At 36.8% G+C, this 13,567-nt stretch overlaps 1 protein-coding gene across 1 annotated transcript in view; it reads left to right on the top strand.

The window, feature by feature from the left end:
• LOC150106228 (uncharacterized) overlaps nucleotides 1–13,567 on the top strand; it is a 373,927-nt gene that overhangs the window by 13,858 nt on the left and 346,502 nt on the right. Inside the window, exon 3 of the mRNA XM_090392254.1 lies at nucleotides 12,747–12,826. Within this exon, the coding sequence (XP_090248380.1) occupies nucleotides 12,747–12,826 (80 nt within the window). The remainder of the gene's footprint in view (nucleotides 1–12,746; nucleotides 12,827–13,567) is intronic.

Consider the following 13,567-nt stretch of genomic DNA (forward strand, 5'->3'; position numbering starts at 1 on the left):
GCCATGTATAGGAATTTTCCAGAGGTGAAATTTGTGGCAGAAATTACTATTGTATTGAAATTTTGTTAGAGTTAAGAACAGTAATAAGGACTAGATCGTGAATTAAATTTTTGTGAAATAACCTGCTGAGCTTTTGTGTGTTAAGATAGAGTTGATATATGTGACGGTTTAGAGTGTGTTATATAATTTAATGTGTGAGTTAAAATATGATGTAGTATGCACAAGTCTGTTTTTGTGTACGAGAATAATTAGTGCATTAGACCAATTGTTTAAAGGAGAATTATAAAGCCAGGTTGATTAATTTGAATCCAAGCTAATATTGCTGAAAGGCATAGAGCTTTAGAGGTTTTGAATTCAATTAGCATGAATAAATTGATTTGCTTGTCAAATAATTTGCCTGATTCTTGCATACCAATGCACCGCTCATAAAAATCGAATCTCTGTGACCTTGAGTAATGAGTAGCCATGACTGAAAGATAGAAATTTTGCGTTGCTAGATTTAGTAATAAATAAGAGACGAAAGATCCATGTTTTGCTGAGTGTTTTTCTTTGGAAGGATATTCATTTCCTATCTATGAATCCTGATGGCACAGCCGATACAAACAAATAAATTTTCATCCTTTCTTTTAGGGTTACACGGTGATCGGCATTCATTTTAAAAATTTTATGGAATTTACAACAGTGTTAAAAAAACTTTTTTTATTATCCCGACGTTTCGATCTTCACATCAAGATCATCATCTGGAGCGTACATAAGTATACAGAACAAGCTGAGTTACATCGTTAACTGTAAGCTAGAGAAACAATGATTTGATCACATGTTATTCTACTGATGTGACCTCTGGTGGAGAAAAAAAAAAAAAGAGAGATTATCAGCAACCACCCCAATCTGAACAACAATGATGGTTTAAAAATCCCAAACATCTGGAAGGTTTATATTCAACCTTCCTCACCAAGAACAACTATAAACAGGACTGTAGAAAATCCAGTATTGTAAATCAAAAATAAGAATTGTAATACTAAAAATAGGACGCCAATTGTTTCTGAAAGAAAACCATCTAAAAGAATGTTTATCCCTGTCATTGTAAAAATAGAATTTAGCTTGATGTAAAAATTTATTTTTTATTGTATTTTATTTTATTTTTATATATATTTTATATATATATATATATATATTTTTTTTTTCTTTTTTTTTTCTTTTTTTTTCCACCAGAGGTCACGTCAGTAGAATAACATGTGATCAAATCATTGTTTCTCTAGCTTACAGTTAATGATGTAACCCAGCTTGTTCTGTATACTTACGTTTGCTCCAGATGATGATCTTGATGTGAAGATCGAAACGTCGGGATAATAAAAAAAGTTTTTTAACACGGTTGTAAATTCCATAAAATTTTTAAAATAAATAAATTTTCAGAATTCAAAATAGAAAAACGGCAGTAGTTCAGACAAAGAAATTGGCTCCAGCCAGAGGCAGTTTCTTCGTTCTAAAGTTTCATGCACATGTAGAAGCATAATTATGGCCTTGAGACAAGGAGGGATTAAAGTTGAATGAGAGGATTAAAAATAAGAGTATAAATCAAGCAACATATAGCTTGGCGTTACGACAAGAATTTAATAAGTATAATTGAACAAGTAACAGATATTGAATAGATATTTAGAATCACATATAAATAAAAATTGAGTAAATAAAAATCCTTAAAGTTTATAATTTGCTTACTTTTTATAATAAAGTGACTGTGGAGTTGGATAAGGGAAATGGCTACTCAATGATATTGCTAGACTTTGCAAAGGCATTTGACAGGGAGGAGTTGGGTCCAGGAGAGGGCATATGACCAGTGATGTACCACAGGGCTTAGTACTTGGTCCTCTGTTGTTTAATTTGTACATCAGTGATATAGGAAATGACTTGAGTTGAAATATTCAGTTGTTTTCTAATGAATCTGGTAAATGAGAAGACTTAAATTGACTAGCAGTATGGGCAGAGGTAAATGGCTACCATTTTAATGTGTCAAATGTAATGTAATGCACTTTAGGAAGAGATCAGAAGCTGTGTACTATATTGATGAAACTGAACTTAGGAACTGATGAGGCCAGGGACTTGGATGTGATTGTGGACAGGGAATTGAAGTTTAGAGAAGGTAGCCAAATCAGTGCATCAGTTTACATCTTTGTTGAAAAACACACTAACATACAGAGATGGAAAAGTAATTCTTTCCCTATAAAAGGCTTTAATAAGCACATATTTGGACTACTGTGCACAGATCTGGGCATCCAGATTCCATGGTGATGAAGAAGATCCACAGGTGAGTGACACAGATTGTTCTAATTTTTCTTCATACAAGATTTTATAAAGGCTTATTTTCTCTAAAAAAAAATAAAAAAAAAAAAAAAAAAAAATTTTTCAAAAAGAAATTTTTTCTTTTGCCTGCATATTTTCTGGAGAAGACCTGACTTCAATCTTACCCTTTAAGTATTCTCTTTGCTTCCTGTTGCACCACATTTTAATACATGCTTTACTCTCAAGATTAAATCTATTCCCCTTGCTATCTTTTAAGGCCTTGAACCTAAATATTATTCCATTAAACTGACTCATACAGCATACACAATCTGTTAGTAAGTGTGCAGCATTTGTAGCAATAGCTAAGCTCCATTCTAACAACCAGACACGAGGATACTGGCATAATTAAACCTCCACCGAGTTTGTATATCAACCTCATCTCTTCCTTGCCTGTTCTACCTTGGTTAGTTATAGGAATTTCTGGATCTTCTAGGTCTCTCAATTAAGTTTACTTCGATTTTTTTCTGATTTCCTTCCCCTACAAAATCTCCCGTTTCACTTTGATCACTCACTAGCTTGACGTTTAATATACAGTAGGCCTCCAAGTGAATGTTCCCTTCAGATTCTGAACATATTGCAGAATAAGTATGATTATTTTGACATTCTTCATTATCCCTTTCAGTCAGTTCAGTAGGTTTGACCTTATTGTCATTCTGTTGTATTCTCTCCTCACGTGATTTCTCAACTCTATCCTTAAAAACATGGTTCCCTTTTCCTGACCATTTATTTCCCATCAGGAACATCTCATCTGTATAAAAATCGCAAGGGATTTTGTACCTCTCTAGAAAGTTAGTTCCTAAAATAATTTGTACGCTCGAGCGAGATGTCCTAGGGAGGACCAATAACTCTTGCCAAGCAGACAAATTAAACTCTGGTAAGTATTTTTTAACTTTCACTTTCCTTGTCGCATATATCGCGGATGTTGAAATTCCCGATAATCTAATTGGTCTCTTTAGTTTAGAAATACCCCTCCATACACAGGATTTTATTCCTTCAAAATAATTTCCAGATATGACAGAAGCTTGAGAACCAGTATCTTGCAAAATGTCGCAAGGTAATCCTTGTACCTTTCCCTTTATATCATTTTAGACTTCCTTGGGTATTGTTGATTCTTGTTCTCTCTTCTCCATGGTTTGTTTGCATAACCATGAGGAGTATGTACAAGATACGACTCATAACTAACGTTTCTGTGGGAGGGTCTCTTATTTCTAAAACAGCTGCCAGCCATGTACCCATATTTGTTACAAACAAAACATTTGGAAGGCTCCCTTCTGTTCCTTGCCTCATTACTCTTCTCTGTTTGAGGTGGAGTTAATTCAGAGGTTCTTGCTGTCATTGCCTCCAACTGCTGTATAACTGCATCGAGTCGGTCCATCATAGGCTGTTGTAGCTTTACTACCTCCTGTCTTATTATTGTACATAATTCCTCCATGGAGTGGGTCCTATCTCCTTTGGGATGGTTATCTCACTGTCAGTAATTTGTTTAATGCTGACCAAATTTTCTCGTTCCCCCTCTTTTTCTTTACGATCTTTAATTGACTTTCCCTTACCCGTGATTGAGTCCTTTTTACTCTTACCTTTGCAAGAGGAATCATTTGCCCTTTTAATCATATTAATTTGGCTGTTCATAGAAGTGGGATGAATATCTCCAAGCGTCTCTTCTCTCCTTCATGACGAGGTAACATTCCTCAAGATTTGTGATCCTCTTTTTGTGAGTAGTCTCCTTCAGTTCTTCCTTGACTCCTAATCTGAACTGGTGGAATGCCACCCAGTCAAGGTGAGGTTTATCTTCCTTGGAGACGCTTAGACTGTTTGCAATGGTCAGTAGTCTATTGTAAAATTCTGTCACACTTTCTTTCTTATTCTGAGCACACTTCTACAATTTCCAAAGGTTAGGGCTCAAACTTCTTACTCTGGAGAACTGGAAAATCAAGGTTTCCTTAAACTTTGTGTATTCCAAAGTATCCTTAAGTATTGGGGATGAATACAGGAAGTGCTTGGCCTTTCCAACCAGTTTGCTCCTAAGTAGAATCAATAGTTGGAAGTCTGACCACCTTCCAACCTTTCTTAGCTCTTCAACGAAACTAATGAAAGCTAATACGTCATTGTCGTCACCAGAAAATTGCGGGATGACAAGTTTGAGGATTAATAGTTCGAAAAAATTCTACGTTATCCATTGTTGCACCATTTGTTTGGTCAATGCTTGTAATTTCACAATCCATATCAAAAAATTTCTCAAAGTTAAAAATTTGTAGCTGCCTGATTTATTACCAAACCTGTCTCACAAAATCCACAATTTAATTAGTGTGGATTAAATCCTGTCAACTGCTGTGCAATTGTAATAATATCTTCTCTTTTAATTATTATTCATTATTTTCTGATATTATATATTTAATCATTCGAACTGCGCCTTTATGTTTTTTCCCTTAAGAGTCGTAACACTGAGATTGTAGTCGTTGCTTGAGCTAGTTCAATCACTTTTAATTCTCTCTGGCTATAATTTGATTCCCCCTCAAGGTTGTAAGTGTGCTATTTTTCACGTGTACATAGTCTAGATTTAGGAAGTGCTTCAGGCTGGAACCAGTTCCCTTGTCTATCTTGCTGACTTTCTCTTGCACTGATCTTTAAAAATTTATTTGTTTTTTCGACTGCGCAATTAAAGATCGCATAGAGGAATTGTATGTCTTTCCCATACATGCAAGAGAAACGTCCAGCTCAAAAAGGAAATATCTCTAAAATTTAGTTCTAATTCAAGCAACACTTTAAACTTAATATTAGTCAGTCATGGCTATTCTATCTTCAGGACACAGGTTCTATGTTTTATGCGACAGTGCATTGGTAAGGCAGAATCAGGCAAGCTATTAACAAAACAAACAAAACTGTTTATTCATTCTAAGTCAAGGTAATTACAAAGATTAAAACTACATATATCAAAATCTCTCTCTCTGATTCAATTAGCTAAAGAAAAGCACTTGTCTGGTTTTCCACTCGATTAGATTAGCAATTCTCGCTTAAGCTCTATGACAAAGAATATATATATGCTCATGGCAGTTAGACGTGGGTAGACATATACACACTCTAACGTAACTTAACTCAGGCTAAAGACAGAATTAGGCATCACTAAACTTGACAATCAATTTCCCTTTCATCACATAACATTAGCAAATTTCTCTGAACTCTGTATACAATTAATTCACAATTAATTAGAAGTGCTGCTTTCCAACTTCACAAAAGTGTTCTTTATGCTAACTAGCTATGGGATCGGCATTCTTAGCCTTAATTTTCACAATTTAAGAAAGTTCTATAATATTCTTACTTGCAACCTTGCCAGCTAGTTCAGTACATTAGATCCTAGAGATCACGTTGCTCTTCCTTCCGGTAAAAACTAAATTTGGACGCTAGTTCACGGCAACGATGATACAGCATACTTGGAGATCATCAACAAACTTCGTGGTGGGACTTCTGGAATAGACCGTCACTGCTGTTACGAACCTCCTATCATCGTTGAACTTCTGCTGGCGGGACGCGACTCCCCTGTCCTTGGAACAGCTGGACACAGGAACCCTTTTTGAAGCGAGACTGGAAATGAGAGCATGAACAGAGCACTTTGGCCTTTCAATTTCTCTCTTTTATCCTACTCTCCTGACCTTGTAATGGCCTCAGATTAAACTTCCTGGATATTCTTTGAGGTGTTTTCTCTGCCACCCCACTGTTGCTGAGTTCTGGCGGGAAAACTTGTAGCCCATTGACCTTCACTATTTTCGCTAGCCTCAGGTCAATATGTCTCCTGTCTGAGCTATTTCTTTGTTTGTACAATTTCAGTGGTCCTTAAATATTTTAACAATTTTCTCTAATATTTTACCAGATTCAATACAGCAAAAAATTGAGATAAACATTAATTCAGTTACAAATATTTTGTATAATTTGTTATTTCCGAGTAAAATCAGTATAAAAAAATTTTGTTCTAATTTTTCTTCGTAGAAGATTTTACAATGATGTGCCTACTGTCCAACCATACGAGAACCTCAGTTGGCTCGGTGTCAAGAAGAGTCAGTTAATGTTGAAGGGGAGAAAGAAATAAGGCAATGTACGAATTAGTTACCAACACAAGAAATCACAAGCTTTATATGTAAAATTTCCCAACTGTTATATAAGCGAAATAGTTATTACTTTATAAACTACAATATTCATAAAAGAGAAGTTAATTTTTCGACGTATAATAATAAACAACTCGTCTCACAATACGGATTGATTACCCTATTATCGGAATGGATTCTCCTTCTTCTGACATGCGCAGAAGTGTCGAAGGGTCTCACATCTGTGGGTGTACAGTAATGTGCTTTTCAGTGACTTCTATTGTAATAAAGGATTATTTAAACAATACGTTATGATGTTCTTTCAAAGTGGAATTCCTTAGAATGAAGCTACTCCAGTTTAGTGGTACATATAAAGCTTTAAAATTCATGTTTAGACAACGGAGACACTTTTGAACAAGGATAAAAAATGACATTACTTTAGTGCCACGTGTGGACAAGAGCAGTAGAAGAAAGGAGGAATCTGTTCACATTTTGCTTGAACAGCTGATGGTTGTAATCTTTGGGGGAAGGTTGAGTGGGGAGACTGTTCCAAAAGACAAGTAGATGGAATGAAAGTGGAGGCAGTGAAATTGGTTCGATGAGTTTTAAGATGGGCCGTAAAAGGGTGTTGGTAAGCAGTGGCTCTTGTTTTAATGATTTTGGAGGAGAGTGGAGGAATAATAGTAGCTAATTCAGCAGAGCACTGTTAACGAATGTATCTGTAGAAGAGGCACAAGGCAGAAACCGAACGTCTGTGAGAGAAGAATTGAATTGGGTATTTGAGAGAGAGAGGGTTATTAATTAGCGAGATTGCCCTCTTCTGTACAGAATCAAGCAATCTTAGAGAGGATTTTGGTGCTCTTCCCCAAATATGGGAGCAATATTCCATGGCTGGGTAGATTTGGGCTTTGTATACAGTTAGCAGCTGTGAAGGTGTGGTGTCTTGTGCAAAAAAGTACACCAAGTTTTTTGGGAGCTGCAGAAGGTATAACTGAAATGTGGTTTTGCCAGGAAAGATTAGAGGTGCAGATCAGTCTAAGAAGAGAAATCTGATTGTGCTTAGTTATCACCATATTACTGAAATTAAGGGGGAGGCATGCAATTTCTTTCTTGCGAGAAATCAGAGAGGACTGAGTTTTGGTGACATTGAAGTTTACAAAGTTGTCCTTGCTCCACTGAGATATAGCTAGGAGATCTGAGTTCAGGTTGCTGGATGTTGTAGATCTTGAGTATTCTAATACTTGAGCACTGCAGGTTTGTTGAATGAAAAGAAGAATGGAATGTACTGTTGTCAGCAAAGCTATGGATAGGTTTGGAAGTCTGAGAGAGTAGGTCATTTATATGCAACAGGAAGAGAGTGACTGAAAGAATAGAACCCTGGGGTATCCCTGCATTGGTGGGGAAATCAGAAGAGAGTAACCGTCCACTATGACACATAGTGAGTGATCAGTGAGAAAGTTGACAATCCAGTTGCAGAGTGAGGAAGGCAGACCACAGGATGGCAGTTCATTAAGTTGGCCAAAAACTCCGCTTGAGTTTTTCAAAATTTCTCCATGGCCTGAGTTCAGAGCTTAGTGGTGTAAGCAAGAAGATCAGCTGTAGATCGTGAGTGGCAGAATCTATACTGCCAGTCACTGATTAGTTGGTGCGACTATAGGGGATTCAAGAGTTGGTTGTTGACGATTTTCTCCATAGCTTTAGAGAGAACAGAAGTGAGAGCAATTGCACGGTAGTTTGTTGGCTGACTTTTATCACCTTTCTTTGATGCGTTTGGCATGGACCTGCTTTCATGTTGTAGGGTAGATGCCAGATGTAGGATAGATTGAAGAGGTGATACAGAATAGGTGTTAGTTCTGGGGCATATTTTTTTAATACAGCAGGTGGGATACCATCAGGACTAGATGCCTTCTTTGTGTCCAGGTTATTTAGGATTTTTTTATTTCTTTTTGTCAGAAGACTATGGGTTACATGAAGAGAGCTGTTCTTGATAGAGTGGAGGAAACTTTTGCCCCAATCTTCAATGCAGGAATTGGAAGAGAAAAGTGATACCAGTAATTTGACCTTGTTGAAAGTTTATTTTTCACTTGGTTAGACTATAATAAATTTAGTTTAATCCTTTATCCAAGTGAGAGCAAACAAAGTTTGCGCCTGAAAATATCTTCAGGACTGGATATGGTGTTGTACTATCTTACCTGGGTAAGTAGTACAGCACTAGGCAACTCATAGCAAGGGTGGAGCAAGCTACTGACACTCCTATCTCAGTATCTCCCATAATGCAAAATACATCTCCTTGCGAATATGTATAATGTTATGCATTAAGGGATGGCCACTACCCAGACTAGTTTCGACCTTTATTGAGGTCTCTTCAGAGGGAGCCAGGCTCAGAGTTGGAGATACCAGGCAGAAGCAATAGCAAGGTCATCTTTACCTATAGGAGTTGCCAAAAGGTTTGCTATCTTTTTTTATTAAGTTACTCTGGATTTAGCGAAAGATGTTGAAAGTTTATTTTTCACTTGGTTAGAATATAATAAATTTAGTTTAATCCTTTATCCAAGTGAGAGCAAACAAAGTTTGCACCTGAGAATATCTTCAGGACTGGATATGGTGTTGTACTATCTTACCTGGGTAAGTAGTACAGCACTAGGCAACTCGTAGCAAAGGTGGAGCAAGCTACCGACACTCCTATCCCAGTATCTCCCATAATGCAAAACACATCTCCTTGCAGATATGTATAATGTTATGCATTAAGGGATTGGCCACTACCCAGACTAGTTTCGACCTTTATTGAGGTCTCTTCAGTGGGAGCCAGGCCCAGAGTTGGAGATACCAGGCAGAAGCAATAGCAAGGTCATCTCTACCTATTATAGTCTAACCAAGTGAAAAATAAACTTTCAACATCTTTCTCTAAATCCAGAATAATTTAATAAAAAAAAAAAGGTGGCAAACCTTTTGACCAGACAGAAGCAATAGCAAAGTCATCTGGGCCTGGGCCTGGCTCCCACTGAAGAGACCTCAATAAAGGTCGAAACTAGTCTTGGTAGTGGCCAATCCCTTAATGCATAACATTATACATCATACATTATACATTATACATTTGCATTATGGGAGATACTGGGATAGGAGTGTCGGTAGCTTGCTCCACTTTTGCTACGAGTTGCCTGGTGCTGTACTACTTACTCAGGTAAGATAGTACAACACCATATTCATTCCTGAAGATATTTTCAGGCACAAACTTTGTTTGCTCTCACTTGGATAAAGGATTAAACTAAATTTATTATATTAATTTGACCTTGTGTTTAAGTGAGATAACTACAGTACCATCGGGAAGTGAGAGTGATGGAAACCTGGATGGGCAGAAGTTACGCCCATTGGCCTTGGCAACGGACAAGAAGGAACGACTGCCATTGGGGCAGGAGGTGAGTTTGGGGCATTTGACGCTTTCAAAGTCTGACTTGGACTTGTGATGATTCTTTTTACAATTGTTGCAAGCTTCAGAGTGGGCTGCTGGAGTTATTGTCTTGAGCCATCTGTGGTTTTCCATGATGAATTGAATGTGTGGATGAAGGCTATTGATCCTTTGTAGGAAAGTGGCAAGTTCATTTTCAGAATGAGGCCAAATAGCAAAAACATCATTGACATAATGAAATCAAAGAGAGAGTTGGGTGTGAATGGATGAGAACAAGGTATCTTCCAAATGGTTCAAAAAATAGTTTGCCAAAGGTGGACACAGAGGGCTACCCATTGCAATGCCTTCAACCTGTCTATAGATCTTGTTTTTCCAGCTTAAATATTCTGATTCTATAACAAATTCAAAAGTCTTTGTGATATCATGAGGATAATCATCATATAATAAATTAACAGTGTCAGATAACAGAATGTTAGTAAAGAGGGAACAATGTCAAAGCTAACAAATCCAATTCTTATATTTGAATATCCTTGATTTTTTCCAGAAAATATGTGGAATTTTTGATGAATGATCTGGATTGTCCGATATAGGCATTTAATAAACATGAAAGAAATTTAGCAATTCTACAGCTGGGTGAGTCAATACAATTTACAGTGGGTCTTACTGTATAACCTTATTTATTAATTTTGGGAGACCATATAAACAAGTTCTTCCAAAATGACTGCGTAACTTATCCAAAATATTTTGATCACAACTAACAACTTCATTCAGCAGCATATTCTATGTCACCAAAACTCAGTCCTCTCTGATCTCTTGCAAGAAAGAGCTTGAATGCCTCCCCTTTACTTTCAGTAATACTGTGATATCTAAGCATGATCAGATTTCTCTTCTTAGACTGACCTGCAACTCCAATCTTTCCTGGCGAAACTACATTTCAGTTATACCTTCTGCAGCTGCCAAAAAACTTGGTGTACTGTTTTGCACAAGACACCACACCTTTATAGCTGCTAACTGTATACAAAGCCCAAATCTGTCCAGCCATGGAATATTGCACCCATATTTTGGGAGGTGCATCAAAATCCTCTCTAATCTCAAGGATTGCTTGATTCTGTCCAAAAGAGAGCAATCTGGCTAATTAATAACCCCTGTCTCTGACATACCTAATTCAATCCTTCTCTCACAGACATTCGGTTTCTGCCTTGTGCCTCTTCTACAGATACTTTCATGGACAGTGCTCTGCTGAATTGGCCACTATTATTCCTCCACTCTTCTCCAAAATGATTAAAACAAGAGCTACTGCTAACCAACACTGTTTTACAGCCCATCTTGAACCTCATCGAACCAACTTCACTGCCTCCTCTTTCATTCCATCTACTTCTGTCTTTTGGAACAGTCTCCCTCACTCTGCCTTTCCCAAAGATTACAATGCTCAGCTGTTCAAGCAAAATGTGAACAGATTCCTCCTTTCTTCTATTGCTGTTGTCCACACATGGCACTAATGTACTATTGGTCGTGACCTTTCGTGTGTCGATCGATATTAAAAAAGAAAGAAAGAAAATGCTGGTAGTTTACCATCTTTGACTTTCTTCTTACTTGTACAGCCTCCAGTAATTTGTCAATTAGTGTTTATCGAAAACCTACCTTTACTGGCAGATACATTCATCATAAGTCTGCTCATTACACTTCTCAAAAAATTGGTGTTATCAAGTCATTAATTAATAGAGCACATAATGTATTCTTCTCTCCCTTGAGCTTACAGCAAGAACTTCTCACTATCAAAACTTTAAAGGAATTTAATGGTTTTAACCCTCATCAAATCCAGCAGATAATTGACTCCTATGCTCCAATCCCTTATATTTCTGGTATCTCTGAACCTATTGGTAGAATTTTGATGAAGTATCACTTATTCCCACATCTTCCTATCAAAAAATTTCTCATCTGTTACCATCTACAAAAGACAAACTCCTCTATCATTAGTTGGTGTTTACAAGATACCTTGTAAATGTAATTTGACATACTTTGGGCAGACAGGTCATTCTGTAGAAAAAAGAATTAATGAATATCAGTATTATATTGAATACATGAAACGTCAAAAATCTGGTCTGGCACAACATAGTATTGACACTAAACACAATATCTGGTGTGATGAAGCTCGTCATCTCCACAGAAGCAGTTTTAAATATGAATGCCTTTTCAAAGAAAGTTGTGAAGCCCTTTTACATTGGCTAAACCTGAATTGAAATGATTCTCTCCCCCCCCCCCCCCCCCCCCAAAATTGGGAGATTCTAATTCTATATAAACTTCATAAATAGTTTTATTATTATTTGTAAATATATTCATTTCTAGAACGTGGCAACTGTTTTTAATTAGTAAACCGATGTTGCATTTCCACTTTTTTGATTTGCTTGTAAGCATATTCTTGAGTTATGACATTAAATAATACTTCATGATGAACATCATTGAAAACATGACATTAATAGTCCTCATAGGTATTTTGTACCTTGTCTATATTTCAGCAGTTCTCATGTTGCTGAAATATAGATAGGTATGTAAATTCTGGCTTTAATATTTTGGCATGCATTAATTGCCTTCCATCAGAGTATCTTGTGATTGGAATATAAACTGAGTGTTTTGACTTTCTTTGTAATTGTTTAATCATACTTTTGTAAATACATGAGAGTTTGTGTGAAGAGTATGTTAGTAAGAGGCAAGCATTGCTTTCTATGATATTGCTGTTTTTTAAAGACATCAAATTTTAGATTGTTTCCTGTTTTCTTCTTTTCCTTTCATTCATTCCAAAATTTTTTTTTTTTTTTTTTTTTTTTTTTTTTTTTTTTTTTTTTTTTTTTGAGGATGGGGAGGGAAACAAGTTGACAGCTCTAATTATGCAACTCGACATCTCTGATTATATTATCTGTTATTTTTAGTGTCTGGAAGTATTGATCATTGTATTATGGTGTGGCATTTCAAGCAGCAAATTAGGGCATATAGATTTCTTGGTCACCAAGTAAGAATTTATTTAACTAATTTGTGATTATATTTTATTTCAATGTTACTGAAAGGTTTTTGATGATCTAATTTAATGTATGAAACAAATGAAATAAAGTTATATTACTAAAGTAATATAACTAAAGGGTAGTCAGTGTGTTGCCTAGGTATGATTGTGGTGAAATGAGGCAGAGAGCAAGGTTTATGAATGATATTCAGGCTGAAATGTGTGAGGAGATGGGAGTACAGTTTGTTAATGTGTGGAATGAGTTTGAGGGACGAAGTGAGCTGTATGGGAGCGATGGACTGCATTTGAGTGGTTATGGTGTGAGTCGCTTGGAGAGACTGCTGCTGGAAAGTAGAGAAGTGAATAGAGAGAATGAATCAGATCGAGAGGGGAGTGATGTGGAAGAGCAGGAGAGTAAGATAGGAGAGAGATTGAAGAAGTGGAAATGAATGGGGAAGTGAGTGGTATGAGTATAGAAAATGAGAGAATGGGTGTGCAAGAGGAGCAGGGAAACGGGGAGGCTCAGCGCGAGAAAGGTGGATGCTCCAAGAGGAGGTGAGAGCATGTGTAGGCAGGAAAGTAATGGGATGACCAGGGATCAAGAGGAAACAGATGGAATTGCAAAGGGTTCTAAAATGAAGAAGCAGAAAGGGAAATGGCCCCAGTCCAGCATGGAGAGATCACATCGAGTGAGTGGTATCAGTGGAACTAGCTGTAGGTCCAGAAATGAGTTGTGTTTGTATACCAATGCTA

This window comes from Typopeltis vanoorti, chromosome 5, assembly GCF_054136105.1.
Source record: "Typopeltis vanoorti isolate ZY-2024b chromosome 5, IOZ_Tvanoo_1.0, whole genome shotgun sequence".
Taxonomy (NCBI): domain Eukaryota; kingdom Metazoa; phylum Arthropoda; class Arachnida; order Uropygi; family Thelyphonidae; genus Typopeltis; species Typopeltis vanoorti.